General features: G+C 38.8%; 1 protein-coding gene across 2 annotated transcripts in view; it reads left to right on the forward strand.

Moving 5' to 3' along the window:
- nes (lysophosphatidylcholine acyltransferase 3 protein nessy) overlaps positions 1-15,032 on the forward strand; it is a 478,088-nt gene that overhangs the window by 307,712 nt on the left and 155,344 nt on the right. For both annotated transcript variants that reach the window (XM_067140683.2, XM_067140682.2), the window contains one exon: positions 2,198-2,306. In XM_067140683.2, coding sequence (XP_066996784.2) covers positions 2,198-2,306 — 109 coding nt within the window. The remainder of the gene's footprint in view (positions 1-2,197; positions 2,307-15,032) is intronic.

Raw genomic sequence — 15,032 nt, forward strand, 5'->3', positions numbered from 1 at the left:
TCTTGTCGACTGTAGTTCTGATGGTATATCACGTTTATTGGTGTGAATAGTACCAATTAACGTCAGTTTGTCTTGTAAAAGATCATCTGCAAGCTTTATTGAGATAAACCAGTTGTCTGTTGTGTCATTTCTATTTGATCCTTGCAGAGCTTTGGTCAGTTCCTTGACATAGAATTCCCCAAGAGGCATTCCATCAGTCTTTGTACATTTGTCTAGGTAAGGTGCAGCGTCTGTTATGTACTTGGTCTTCGTGTCACAGGTCATTACTAACTTTTGAAGCTGTACTTGTTGGGCGTACTCGGGATGTACATGCGGAAATGGTATCTTCCACAAAAACCCAACAGTTGCTCATCCACTGTTACAAATGTGCCTGCACGTTCTGCAATTGTGAATGAACTGTTCCCAAATTTCACATATTGGTGCAAAATAATCATTTTCCCTCTTTACCTGATGAGTTTCCTTGTCCAACCGCAAGCACGATACTAGGAATTCAAACCTCTTCAAACTCGTGGTGGCTTTGTACCTAGTACCACACAAATCTGTATTGAACATTTCTCGGACTGACAGGTGATTATTTTTCAAAGCAGCAGTTAGTACAAAGATTCCAAGGAGTGCCTTTACTTCTTCCATGCAAGTGTGGTTTTGTGTGTGTGTTGGTGACTTGTATGTCAACCTCTTTCTATTTATTTCTTCATTTGTATGGACCACTAGAGTGTATATGATACCATCTGTGAAGAACAAAGAAAATGAGTCCTGAGGAGTCATTGCTTCCTTAGCATTTCCAATAGGGGTCTGAACAAAGTGTATTATGTTTCTGCTTGGTGTGCGACTTAGTGATCGACCGGCAGGTTTTGCAGACCAGTGGTGATTATTCCTTCCTCTTAGAATCTTCCTAGGGGCAATCACAATATTTACATTTCTCAATGGGGTGTAAACGTCTCAGTTGTCTTCACTTTCAGATGTAGGAACTCGTGGACTTCTCAGATCTCAGATTCAAGTCTTCTGTACTCTTAGCCTTGTTACACAATGACAAGGGAGTCATCATGACTGCTTGGGATTATATCAGTATACCACGCTGGTATATCATCTTCATCTGTATCCATCAGAGTTTGTCATCAGTGTGTACATTATCGACCTCTTCATCAGAACTAGAATCATTGCGCGAACCACATTCATCTTCTTTTTAAAACATCAATGACATAACTTTTTCTCCAAAATTCAGGTCCTTGTAGAATGCTCATCTGCAATAACAACATGCATTTACTTACCAGTATGTGTATGATAAGTTCTGTGATTTTAGGTACGTATTTCATTCAGAATAGTGCTGTAATTTAACTTTGTTACAGAACTTACTTTGCCAAGTTTAGCATACGTAGTCACAAATCGTTGTAAAATTTACGACGCAGCAGTATTCACTTTGAAATCAACAGACTCGCTCTAAGAGTGTACGCACACTGATAAAGCTCATGGTATTGTAGGAAGCTACTGAGTAGGACAGCAATGTGGCGCAAAAAGCCTAGCAGATAGAACCTTGTTGCCAAATATGTGTTGTAAAAATGACGGGTTTGTGTTCTAGGATTAAGGCAACTAAATATTGTTACTTGAAATACACTTTCAGCTTTTTAAGTTGTATCAAATACACATAGTGCATACCAAAGAGAGCTAAGTACAGAACAAAAGTGGCCAACTGACACCGGTAGTATCTGACACACAACCTACTGATTTCACATTGAATGTTCTCCTGATTGAGATATAGTGACCTCAGTCATTCTTGTTCTGTTGGTAGGGTTTCAATTTAAATATTGATAATAATTAGTCTGCTATTAGAGTTGATAAAAAGAAAAAGAAAGTTCTTGTTAACTGCAGTTACAAAAATTAGATAAGACTTTTTTTTTTATCAAGAGTTTTTACCATTCTTGTTTCTGAGCCTGTTTCTGAATGAATCACCATTGCAATCATGAAATATTAAGCACTGATCTGGGAAAGTAATCTTATTATTGCATTAGTTGCAATTTAGTTCTAGATACAGTATTGTCTTTTTGGTAGAAATGCATTTTTGTAGGGTAATGGGGAAGATGACTCTTCAAATGTATGACATTAATTCACCTCTGATAGTGTGTGCATTTCTGTTAATGAAAATAATGCAATATTTCAGCTTTACAGTTACTTAGGTTTATAATTTGTAATTTTGTTCCAGATATTGCCTTTTTGGAAGAAATGCATCTTCTTAGGACTATGGGGGAAGATAACACTTTATAAGTATATATCATGCTGGCTCATCTCTGAAGGGGTATGCATATCTACTGGTAAGAGCACAGCAGTTATTGCTACTCATTTGGAAGAGTGGTAGAATTTTCATTTTGCATATGAAACATTAATGGCATTGAGGTCACTGTTATTTTATGATAATGTTCCTGGTATGATTAACTGAAAGCAATACTTGAAGATGTGGCACATGTCTTATCCTTTTGTGTTTTCACATTTATCCATGGCTCTCCTCCCCGTTGCCCCTCACCCCCCCCCCCCCCCCCGCCCCTCAATCACTCTCTCACTGATCTGTTGTAATGTATGCTTCCTCCTTCCTAGCCTCCTGTCTTTGATAATGTATATTTTTCTACTTGTTTGTTCACCTTCCATCTCATATATCAGCATCATTTATGTATGCTGTTCTGCCGTACGGCAGATCTTCACATAATATTGCTCTCCACGTATCTTTGTCCTGTGCAGATCTCTTCATTAACACAATCTGTCCAATTTTATGTTGCCTGACATCTTGTTTGCTTTATGTCTTTGTTTCATTTTCTTTTAACCATCCTCTCCGTAACATTGGCAAGAAAGCAAACTCTTCTGAACCAGATGCAAGCAACTTCTCTTCCTACTTCTTATCATCTGTGGAATTTTTCTTTTGTCATCTCTTTATAATTAGCACTATAAGCTCTCATCTTCCAAGGTCTGGGTTTGATTCCCAGTACTGCCAGAGATTTAAGATTGTCACGACAGTTGGTATGTGGTTAGAAAGGTACATGCAACTCATCTCTGTTGGAGGCGTGTCTCAGCCCTAGAACACTAGCACTCGTAAATCAAAGTCCACTGCTTGGGGTAAGATCGCCACAATATATTTTTGTAATGAATCACTACGTTGTAAATTTAATGAGTGCTAGTTGTGTATGCTAAACTGTCATTGTAAGATTTACAAATGCTAGTTATGGGAGGTCAAAGAATTCTTATAGAAACCAGTAGTGATTTGCAATCAGTGGTTTTCTTTACTATTTCACTTCCTCTGCATGAAGCCTGTCTTAATGATGTTGGGTTATAGTTCACTGAACATCACATTTTCACGAATTTTATCTTTGGTTCTTTTAGGTGAAAAATTAAAACAATGAACTACCAGACACTTCCAGCGGATGATATTTTAGGTTTGCTTTTATCTGATGATGAAGGAAAAAATGATGTACTCAAAGCAGATTTTGGTCATAGTGATGGATCGTCGTCGGCCGCTACTCGTTTCCGAAAATACGTTTTTCTCCTGCAGTTCCTCTTAAAGTCTGTTGGCTCTGTGGAGATGTCACTGATGACTGATCAAGCATGAAACATTCGGCCACACACGTCACATCTAAAGATGGGTGGAAGACGTGGTTGGGTCTGACGTAGTTTCCGCTTTTCGTGTGTTTCAATTTCTTGTCTGCAACATGCCTGCACAACCAGTGAGACACCTTCTGCAGTAGCTTTGCACCAGAGAACATGGTTTTGTGCAGTTGTTGCCCAGGTGTTAGCATTTATGTTGGTGCCATTCATAGTCTTCTTAAGCTGGTCTTTATAACGTTTTAAAGGAGCACCTTGAGGCCTTTTGCCATGACCAATCTCACCGTAGAGAAGTTGTTCAGGCAGTCTGCTATTATTCCTACGCTGGATGTGACCAACCAATCTAAGCCGATGAGTGATGATGAAGGCTTCTATGCTGTTTATATGCGCCTTGTGAAGAACTGCTGCATTTTTTTTTGTTTTGCTAGTGGCTTTACGTCGCACCAACACAGATAGGTCTTACAGCGATGATGGGATAGGAAAGACCTGGGAGTTGGAAGGAAGTGGCTGTGGCCTTAATTAAGGTACAGCCCCAGAATTTGCCTGGTGTGAAATTGGGAAACCACGGAAAACCATCTTCAGGGCTGCCAACAGTGGGATTCGAACCCACTATCTCCCGGATGCAAGCTCACAGCCGCGCGCCTCTAACTGCTCGGCCAACTCGCCCGGTAACTGCTGCATTGTTTATGTAGTCATCCCATTTGATGTTTATGATGGATCTAAGTTTCTGCAGATGGAAGCTTTCCAGTTTCTTTATGTCACAACGATAAAGTGTCCAGGTTTCACATCCATATAGTAATATTGTGACTACAGCTTTTTACACCATTACTTTAGTATATATTGTGATATCCTTATTCAAGAAAACTTGTTGGGAGAGGTGGCCATAAGCTGCATGGGCAGAGTGTATTCTATTTTCCACCTCATTTTCTGAGTTGCACTGTGTAGTTAGAATACTACCAAGGTAGGTGAATTGGTCTGCTTGTTCAAGAGGTGTTCCTGCTATGGTGAGATTTAGTTCAGATACAGTACCACCTGGTGCCAGCTGCGCAAGTACTTTAGTCTTATGGGTGTTGATGGTCAGAACAAATCGTTCATAAGCTTTCTTAAAACAGTTGATGGATGGATGTTTGAAGCTCCTCAGGTGTATTGTCATCAGCATATTGAAGCTCCATTATCCAGTTATTATGAGTGAATCTCTGAGAACATAGTCTGATTTGGTTGAACAGTCCGCCTTATACCAAAACCTAATTTCCACACCTTTATAATGTTTTAAAGGAGCACCTTGAGCTTTTATAAAGGATCTCATTATATATACCAAACTAATGGTGTAAAAAGCTGTAGTCATAACAACATTACTATATGGATGTGAAACCTGGACACTTTATCATTGTGACATAAAGAAACTAGAAAGCTTCCATCAGCAGAAACTTAGATCGATCATAAACATCAAGTGGGATGTTCCTTCCAGCATCTTAATATGTCTTGACTGTCCGTAAGGATAGTGTTATTGTCAATGGCTTTCGACTTACATGGTCGATAGTAGAAGTCTCGTGAAGCATGGCTGCCAAGTACAGGGCGTAAAGGGTGGGGGCAAGCATGCAGCCTTGCTTAAGCCCATTTGTGATGGGAAATTCTTTCGATAGCTCCAAACAAGGGCCGAGGCAGGCAGGGATTTGTACATAGATGAAAGAAACAGAGCGAAACAAATAGTTGTTGAATCCAAAAAGAAGTCGTGGGAAGATTTTGGTAATAACCTGGAAAGTCTAGGTCAAGCAGCAGGGAAACCTTTCTGGACAGTAATAAAGAATCTTAAGAAGGGAGGGAAAAAGGAAATGAGCAGTGTTTTGAGTAATTCAGGTGAACTCATACTGGATCCCAGGGAATCACTGGAGAGACGGAGGGAATATTTTGAACATCTTCTCAATGTGAAAGGAAATCATCCTGGTGGTGTTGTGAACAACCAAGCTCATGGGGAGGAGGAAAATGATGTTGGTGAAATTACGCTTGAGGAAGTGGAAAGGATGGTAAATAAACTCCACTGTCATAAAGCAGCAGGAATAGATGAAATTAGACCTGAAATGGTGAAGTATAGTGAGAAGGCAGGGATGAAATGGCTTCATAGAGTAGTAAAATTAGCATGGAGTGTTGGTAAGGTACCTTCAGATTGGACAAAAGCAGTAATTGCACCTATTTATAAGCAAGGGAACAGGAAGGATTGCAACAACTATCGAGGTGTATCATTGATTAGTATACTAGGCAAAGTATCCACTGGCATCTTGGAAGGGAGGGTGCGATCAGTCTTTGAGAGGAAGTTGAATGAAAACCAGTGTGGTTTCAGACCACAGAGAGGCTGTGAGGATCAGATTTTCAGTATGCGGCAGGTAATTGAAAAATGCTACGAGAGGAATAGGCAGTTGTGTTTATGTTTCGTAGATCTAGAGAAAGCATATGACAGGGTACCGAGGGAAAAGATGTTCGCTATACTGGGGGACTATGGAATTAAAGGTAGAATATTAAAATCAATCAAAGGCATTTATGTTGACAATTGGGCTTCAGTGAGAATTGTTGGTAGAATGAGTTCTTAGTTCAGGGTACTTACAGGGGTTAAACAAGGCTGCAATCTTTCTCCTTTGCCGTTCGTAGTTTACATGGATCATCTGCTGAAAGATATACAATGGCAGGGAGGGATTCAGTTAAGTGGAAATGTAGTAAGCAGTCTGGCCTATGCTGACGACTTGGTCTTAATGGCAGATTGTGCCGAAAGCCTGCAGTCTAATATCTTAGAACTGGAAAAGAAGTGCAATGAGTATGGTATGAAAATTAGCCTCTCGAAGACTAAATTGATGTCAGTAGGTAAGAAATTCAACAGAATTGAATGTCAGATTGGTGATACAAAGCTAGAACAGGTCGATAATTTCAAGTATTTAGGTTGTGTGTTCTCCCAGGATGGTAATATAGTAAGTGAGATTGAATCAAGGTGTCATAAAGCTATTGCAGTAAGCTCGCAGTTGCGATCAACAGTATTCTGTAAGAAGGAAGTCAGCTCCCAGACGAAACTATCTTTACATCGGTCTGTTTTCAGACCAACTTTGCTTTACGGAAGCGAAAACTGGGTAGACTCAGGATATCTTATTCATAAGTTAGAAGTAACAGACATGAAAGTAGCAAGAATGATTGCTGGTACAAGCAGGTGGGAACAATGGCAGGAGGGTACTCAATGAGGAGATAAAGGCTAATTTAGGAATGAACTCAATGGATGAAGCTCAACGCATAAACCGGCTTCGTTGGTGGGATCATGTGAGGCGAATGGAGGAGGATAGGTTACCTAGGAGAATAATGGACTCTGCTATGGAGGGTAAGAGAAGTAGAGTTAGACCAAGATGACGATGGTTAGACTCGATTTCTAACGATTAAAAGATAAGAGGTATAGAACTAAATGAGGCCACAACACTAGTTGCAAATTGAGGATTGTGGCAACGTTTAGTAAATTCACAGAGGCTTGCAGACTGAACGCTGAAAGGCATAACAGTCTATAATGATAATGTATGTATGTATGTATGTATGTATGTATGTATGTATGTGTGTATGTATGTATGTATTTATGTATTTATGTAATGTAGCTCATTCTGGTGAAGAACTCGTCCAACCATTCCATCCTGAAGAGCCTGGATTAAGCCTACAAAATTGTCAGGACAGCCAAAGCACCGTAATACCATCCACAAAGCTTCTCTAGGAACAGAATCAAAGGCCGTTTGCAGATCGTAAAATATTAAAAGAAGCAGGATTTGTTGTTCGCTGCATTTCTCTTGGATTTCTCTAGCACAAAAGATCATGTCAATGGTACCTCTTGAAGCCCAAAACCCAGATTGAGACTCAGGGAATATCATTACAGAGACAGTCTGAAGACGGTTTAACAAAATCCTTGCCAGAACTTTGCCTGCTATGGATCGTAGGTAAATGCCACAATAATTGCCACACATACCTCAATCACCTTTCTTTAACCTTTTCATTGCTGAGATAAATTCTCTTTTGTAACAGCCCTGTGCTGAATTATTTTTAATAATTAACTTCAATACATAAAAGTCGGAAATAAGATGGGAAAAACCAGAGGGTTCTTGCCTGCTTGTCATATATTTTTATACTAAATATGGAAGGTCCTGAACTGATTTTTCTAACACAAAATTAGCTATATGTTGCGCAGGAAATTCAAGGTTGTCCAACATAAAAGGCCAACAATTGAACAAAAAACGAACTAATAATTAAAAATAACCGTAAAAAGCTCAACTTACATGTTTCAGTGGCTACAGGTGGTCCTAGCTGTCCATGTCTGAGCACCAATATTTAACTAAACTGAAGACAATAACTTCAGGGGTGTCTAAAATGAGTAAAAATGTATTTAAGTTTTACGGTAAAATATTATTCAAGATAAAACACTGAGAATGCATTAAAAATTCCTATACATCTTGGTTTGAAATCAAAATAAATATTGGTCCAGACCAGTTAATCAAGAGTTGTACAAAATTGGTAATTCCAAAACTGTGGTAGCCTACATTTTACTTTCATTATAATCGGTGTCATCACTATCGTCATTATTCTCGAAATCACTAAAGTCGGAATATTCATCTTCCGATTCTAATGCGGATAGCACTCTTACAACCTCGGATTTGGTAAGATCGCGCGCTTTACTGGCGGTCGACACACTGTAGCTTACTCATCCCTGACGCGGGCATCACTGCTAGCTTGCACGCCGGGCATACTGCAGAGCAGCTCGTAAAGCAGAGTGTTGTATTTATCTCAATAACACACGAATGAATAAACAGATTGTCTTTTCGTAAGCTCCTATCTACTGCAGAGAGATGCGTGTATCCGCCCTCGGAGTTTGAATAACTTCTTATGTCAACATTGGGAGTATTGCTTTGATAAAGTCAGAAGAATGTCACGCTCGCAATATTACGGGCGCAGCAGATCAGCAGTCACTCTCCGCGCTCGCAATATTGCGAGCGCAGCAATGTAAAGGTTAAAATGGTTACTATGATGACTTTTTACATGTTGGCAGGCACCTTCTGTGTTTTTCAAATTACTAGAATTAGGGAGAAAATCCTGGTCTTCAAAGATAGTCTTCCATTTTGAATAAGTTCTAGAGAGATGTTATTTGGTCCCGTAGATTTTCTTGGTTTCATACTTTTGAGGGCTTTTGATGAATTCATGGAAGGTTGGTTGGACTGCCATCCACAGTTGCAGAAGATGTTGTGGCACATGTTGGAGGAAGTCTTCAGCAGCAGTTGAGCTTCAATTTTGTAACCGGTTTCCAGCTGTTACACGTTACACAGACAGGTAAAGAGGAAAATAAATCAAGTTACATGGCACTTATAAACATTAACACACAACAAACATCAGATGAACTGCGCCAATACACACAAAACATATCGGGGTGGGCAACGTGACGACTAACATAAGGAACGTGGAACGAATTTGGGCGAATCTGCCCGGGCCATAGAGATACGAAGGTTGCAGGCTTCCAGAAAAATCAACGGTGATCTTTGATTCAAGATATTATTTCCAAAATGAACATTACAAGGTAGGTTTCGAACATTATTCATCTATCTAAACAATCCAGTTACATAATTTACGAATACAAAATTAGATGTTGTTTCACAAGAGCTTTGCTATTAGGCCAAGAGGTTAACTAAATATATCTTAGCATAATTCAAGCTCTACAAGGGTAAGAGGGAAGACAAGATACAAATACAACATTTAAATGGAAGTTAACGTGCTTTCTAAGACGTCTGAGAAATATAATTGAAATAGGGGGAAATCAGAAATTTTTAAACTTGGCGCAGTGGCCAGTTCAACTTACTCCCACACCAAAAACACTTCTGATGAGGGGCAGGAGAAAAACTAACATGCATCAAGTGCCACGGAGTTACTAGAGGCAAACCCCGAGGGAAATAAATTAATCTACAAATTACATGTTTAGCAAAACAAGGAAAGGGGAATGCCTCGAAAGCAAACAGGCAGGCCCAGCTGAAAACTCTTGTCAAGCGGGAACCGAGCAGAATGGTGTGTATAAAGCTTATCTTAATTGTAAAAAGTTATATAAAAGAAAACTTATCCATGCCAAAACTTTAGCTTGTCAAAAATATATTGAGAATGCACCCAACAAATGCAAGGCGGCATGGGATGTTATAGTACAAGAAAACATCCCTACTCGAACTCAAGACACATTTCTCGATCCGTAAGAACTGAATCAATTATTTCTTAAACTCTGTAAAACAAATCGGAGATCAAATTAAGGCAACAGGTGCAGCCGCGAGTGACTTTCTTCACAATCAACTCCCCTGCCGAAACACTTTCCATTGGGTTGAAATCACATCTGATGAAGTAATTAACGTTAGCTTAAAATTATCAAACTCTAAGAGTATGGATTGTTATTGGTGATCTAATTACATCATCAAAATAATAATACATTTGATTTCTGAACCTCTAGCTTTTATTTTTAATAAGTGTTTAGAGTTCGGAGTTTTCCCTGATCTACTTAAAATTTCTAAAGTTATTCCAGTATTTAAAAGTGGGGATGAAGAATTTCTTCAGAACTATCGTGCAGTCTCAATTGTTCCAATAATTTCTAAAATATTTGCATCACTTTTGTACAATCAACTTAGCAACTATTTTGAAACTTACAATCTCCTATCTGACTGTCAGTTTGGGTTTTGACAAGGTAAATGTAATACTACTGCTGTTCTTGAAATTGTTAATCAGATATTAACAGCTTTTGAAAACAAGCAGGTGATCTCTTTAGTGTTACGTGATCTAAGTAAAGCTTTTGATTGTATTAATCATACTTGCAAACCTTGAGATGTATGGTGTCAAGTATCCCTCACTGAACATAATTAAGTCATACTTAAATAACATATCAGTTTGTCTCAATTAAAAATAGGTATTCCACGTTGAAGAAAGTTACAGCTGGTGTGCTACAGGTCTCTGTCCTCGGTCCATTTTTATTCATTCTAGCAGTCAATGATTTACCGCAAAATGTCAAATGTCATGCTCTTATATCGTATGCGGACGATACAACGTTAATTACAAAATACCAGAGCATCTCAGGTTTGCATCAGATGTCGCAGGAAACTTTTGCAACTCAGTGCATTGGTTTTCATCCAATAGGCTGTTGTGCAATCAGGATAAAACTCAATTTCTCACACTAGGATTATCCAAAGATATTGAAAGTCAGTCAGTCAAACTTTTGGGTTTTCATATTGATGCCAAATTGAACTGGGAAACACACATTGATCATGTTTGTAAAAAAACATCACGAGTGGCCTGTTTGATATGGAAGTTGAGGGATTTAGTTAGTAGTGACTACCTAAGGATGGCATATTTTGGTCTCTTCCAGTCACACGTTACTTATGGACTGTTATTATGGGGGCATTCCTCTTATGTAAATAATATACTTCTAATAAGAAAGAGGTTGTCCGAACAATGTGTAGTGCTGGTGCAATAGACCGTTCTCAACCTCTCTTCATTAAGCTTAAAATACCGACAATTATATATTTGTATATTTATATATCTTTCACATAATTATGTTAAAAACAATATAAATGAATTCAATACTAGGGAAAACATTCACCTTCATGATACTTGGGGCAAAGCAGACATTGACATCCCAATTCACAGGCTGTCAAAAACTCTCACTCACATAAAATCATTTGTTTAAGATTATTTTATAAATTACGACATTCTGCACGGTCCAGTCCTTTAAGTAATTTTAAAAGAAAAATGTATGATTGGTTAATAGAAAATCCATTTTATAATACACTTAAGAAAATGAAAATTGCAACACCATGAAGGCATTGGTCGTTTGTGTTGATTTTCAAGATATGAAACGATGCCATATAGGTATGTAAACGATAAAAGTTTCAGACCCATTGGATTGTTGCTATTTGTCTCCCCACGTGATTGGTCGTGGAGGAATCAACTCCAGTATACGGACTCTGATGTAGCGTAGTTGACTTGCAGTCTGTGCAGTGAAATGTTCCCCGTCAAACATGCCTCGACGACAGAGAAGAGCACGCTATCAACAACTGTCGCTGTTTGAGAGGGCTCGGATAATTGGGCTGTGTGAGAATGGATTATCGCTAAGGACTGTCGCTGCACATGTTGGCCGACAGGCATCTACGGTACAACGTGTATGGCAGCAGAGGTCAAATGAAGGTACCCACACTCGTAGACCTGGCATAGGCCCAGCGCGACAGACAACTGTGAGAGAGGATCGCCTCATCATTCGGATGGACCGGATGGAACCCCATGCAACAGCAGTACAAATTCGAGCAGCTTTGGCACCCCATGTTACACAACAAACAGTTGGTAATCACCTGCGTGCAGCTGGCTTACGAGCCCGTGTCCCTGCAGAAGGTGTTCGATTGACCCCACAACAGCGACGTGTAAGGCTGGCCTGGTGTCGAGAGAGATCGACGTGGGTCAACGAATGGCATAGGGTTGTCTTTAGTGATGAATCGCGCTTCTGTCGCCTGCAGTGATCGCCGGAATCGTGTGCGCCAATGTACTGGGGAAAGGGGCCGCCCAAATCTTATTGTCGAGAGGCATACAGGGCCAACACCAAGCATTATGGTCTGGGGAGCTATTGGCTTTAATGTGAAATCGCAATTAGTGCTTGTTGAGAGTACTATGACTGCTCGACAGTACGTTTATGGGGTACTCAATCCAGTGGTTGTCCCTATGATTGCGAACATTGCTAATGGGATATTTCAGCAGGACAATGCCCGGGTTCACACTGCACGCATCTCCAGAGAAGCTCTCCACGACATCACAACCTTAGAATGGTCTGCCAGATCCCTGGACCTCAGTCCTATTGAGCATGTGTGGGACATGATGGGTCGACAACTGCCCAACCGTCCTCAGCCACCCACAACTCTGGAACAACTGACCCGTGCAGTGCAGCAAGCATGGGCCACAATTCCTCAGGAAGCAATGCAAGACCTTATTGACTACATGCCTCGACGAATTTATCAATGTATTGCAGCTCTTAGTGGGCACATCCTGTATTGATTGTTGTCCAAACTTGCGGTCAGAGGGACCTGAAGGTGTAATCATCGAATCTCAACCGAACACTCGTCCTGCATGTTTAATTGCAGCAATGTAACACCACTCCTTCTGGGTGTTGCAATTTCCATTTTCTTCAGTGTAACTCTGAATTCTTAGAAATGCATAATGTTAGTATTAAGATTTAATAAAAGGTGTATGTTCATTCAGCCTTAGTAGTATTAAGTACTAAATTATTATCAGTTGACGAAGCCTCCTTCATTGTATATGGTCAATGGCAAATATTGATTCTTGATTCTTGATATCAGCATGACATTTCATCTTAAGCTATTGGAAACTTGCTTTCTTCACTACAGAGGAAGGGTCTTGTGTAAAGGATAAGTAGCCTTCGCTTTCTTTTTTTACTAATTAGTTTCAGAATATTTTCATTATCATCATCAAACCAAGTCATTTCTCTTCCTTTTCTTATAGCCAATTGTTTTTCTGCCAAATCTTTGATGATAGTTTGAAGTGAGGCCCATTCCAGCTCCAAATCCGTGGTATTGATTGGATTAGAAGTCAGCTGCTCTGTTATGGTATTTGGAATTCTATAGCAACAGTTTCATTTTGAAGTTCTTCCTTGAAGGGTTTGTGAAATGAGTATGTGGTTTCTGGCACACCAAAATTCTGAGTTGGCCTGATAAGAAGTCTATGATCAGTCCAACAGTCATCGATGTTTCTAACTGTCTTTGTGTGATAAGGACATCTTTCTTGTCATGTTGTCGGGTTATGACATAATGAATGAGGTGCCATTGTTTTCAACATGGGTGCATCCAAATTGCGCCTGGTAATGACGACGTAGTGTTCTATCCTTTGAATAAATTAACTGTAAAATGTGACGAAAAGTGCGGAAAATGTTGAAGATTAGTGAAAAATGGGATGTTGTGTGATTCATGTATCGATGGCGGCATTATAAATGCGTAAATAGCCCTAGAGACTGACACAAGTGTAATATACTGATATAACTTGAAAACAATATTATTTAACCTATGGATAAATAATGCAAGTATCGAGGTTGAATTATTATTATTATTATTATTATTATTATTATTATTATTATTATTATTATTATTATTATTATTATTATTATTATTTCCTCGTTACGCCCGTTTACAGTGCGCATTGGAACTTGTTATCTTGATGATGGTTATCCTTTTTTCTTCTCCTCCCAAAATCTCTTCATGAACTCGCTATGCTGTTTCTTGCGTTCTTCCGTCCATTGCTTTCCTGTGGTTCTTTTAGCCTTTTCCGTGAACGTGTGCTTTGCAACGAGATTCCCAAAAGCTTTGCGATCCCTGATGATATCTTCTGTGAGTTGTTTTTTTTCAAGTCCTGCTTTATTTCCTCTAACCAACTTATTTTGACCTTTCTTGAATTAATTATACCAAGCAGTTTTTTGCATATCTATATTATTACCTATTATTATTATTATTATTATTATTATTATTATTATTATTATTATTATTATTATTATTATTGTTGTTGTTGTTGTTGTTATTTCTTGTAATGTATGGCTATGAAGTGTTTACATCCATAGTATTATTATTATTATTATTATTATTATTATTATTATTATTATTATTATTATTATTATTATTATTATTATTATTATTATTTAGGTAGTTAAATGATCGCAGTGTTTGTGCGGTTATGTCATGAAACATGTACTGTAAATAGACATTTATATGAGTTCAGTTAATGTAACAACCTGTATATAATTTATTATTACCTGTGTGTATGATTTGTAATCCACAACAGAATTGTGTAACGCGCAGTAACATCCAGAATGGCACTAGATCAGACGAGATGATGGTAGAATATTCTGTACATTATAACCGTGTTGTTAGGCACTCGAGAATTTACGAGAAGGTATTTTTGTAACGTATCTTTTTAGAAGCCTGGCCAGGCACCTATATAAGCAGGTGATCTTGATTGTAGAGACGAGTTATTGTTTAGTACGAGTCATGGTTTAACAGGAGTTGTTCTGATCAGACATACGTCGTTCTAACGAGTGTTTGAAGTATGTGAATTGGTTTATTAAAGTTGGTAGTTGACATTCAGTGGTTGCAGTCTCCATGTAAGACACTTCGTGATAGGCAGTTGTTAGAAATGGTGGCTTGTTGATGTTTACGGAGTGAAGTGTTTTGTTGTGACTGCAGTGATTTAGGTTATGTGCATTTAATTTGTAAATAATTGTAAATAAATCCACGTACACAAGTTAACAGCATTTTGTGTGCGTCATTGTGGATACAGCATTGGCGACTTTGGGACAGGCTGTAAGAAATTAGGAGTGAATACGAGTGTAGCGAGAAATAGATCAAAATGCAAGTGATACTAGAAAATATGTCGGT

This window comes from Anabrus simplex, chromosome 2 (genome assembly GCF_040414725.1).
Source record: "Anabrus simplex isolate iqAnaSimp1 chromosome 2, ASM4041472v1, whole genome shotgun sequence".
In the NCBI taxonomy this organism is placed as follows: Eukaryota; Metazoa; Arthropoda; class Insecta; order Orthoptera; family Tettigoniidae; genus Anabrus; species Anabrus simplex.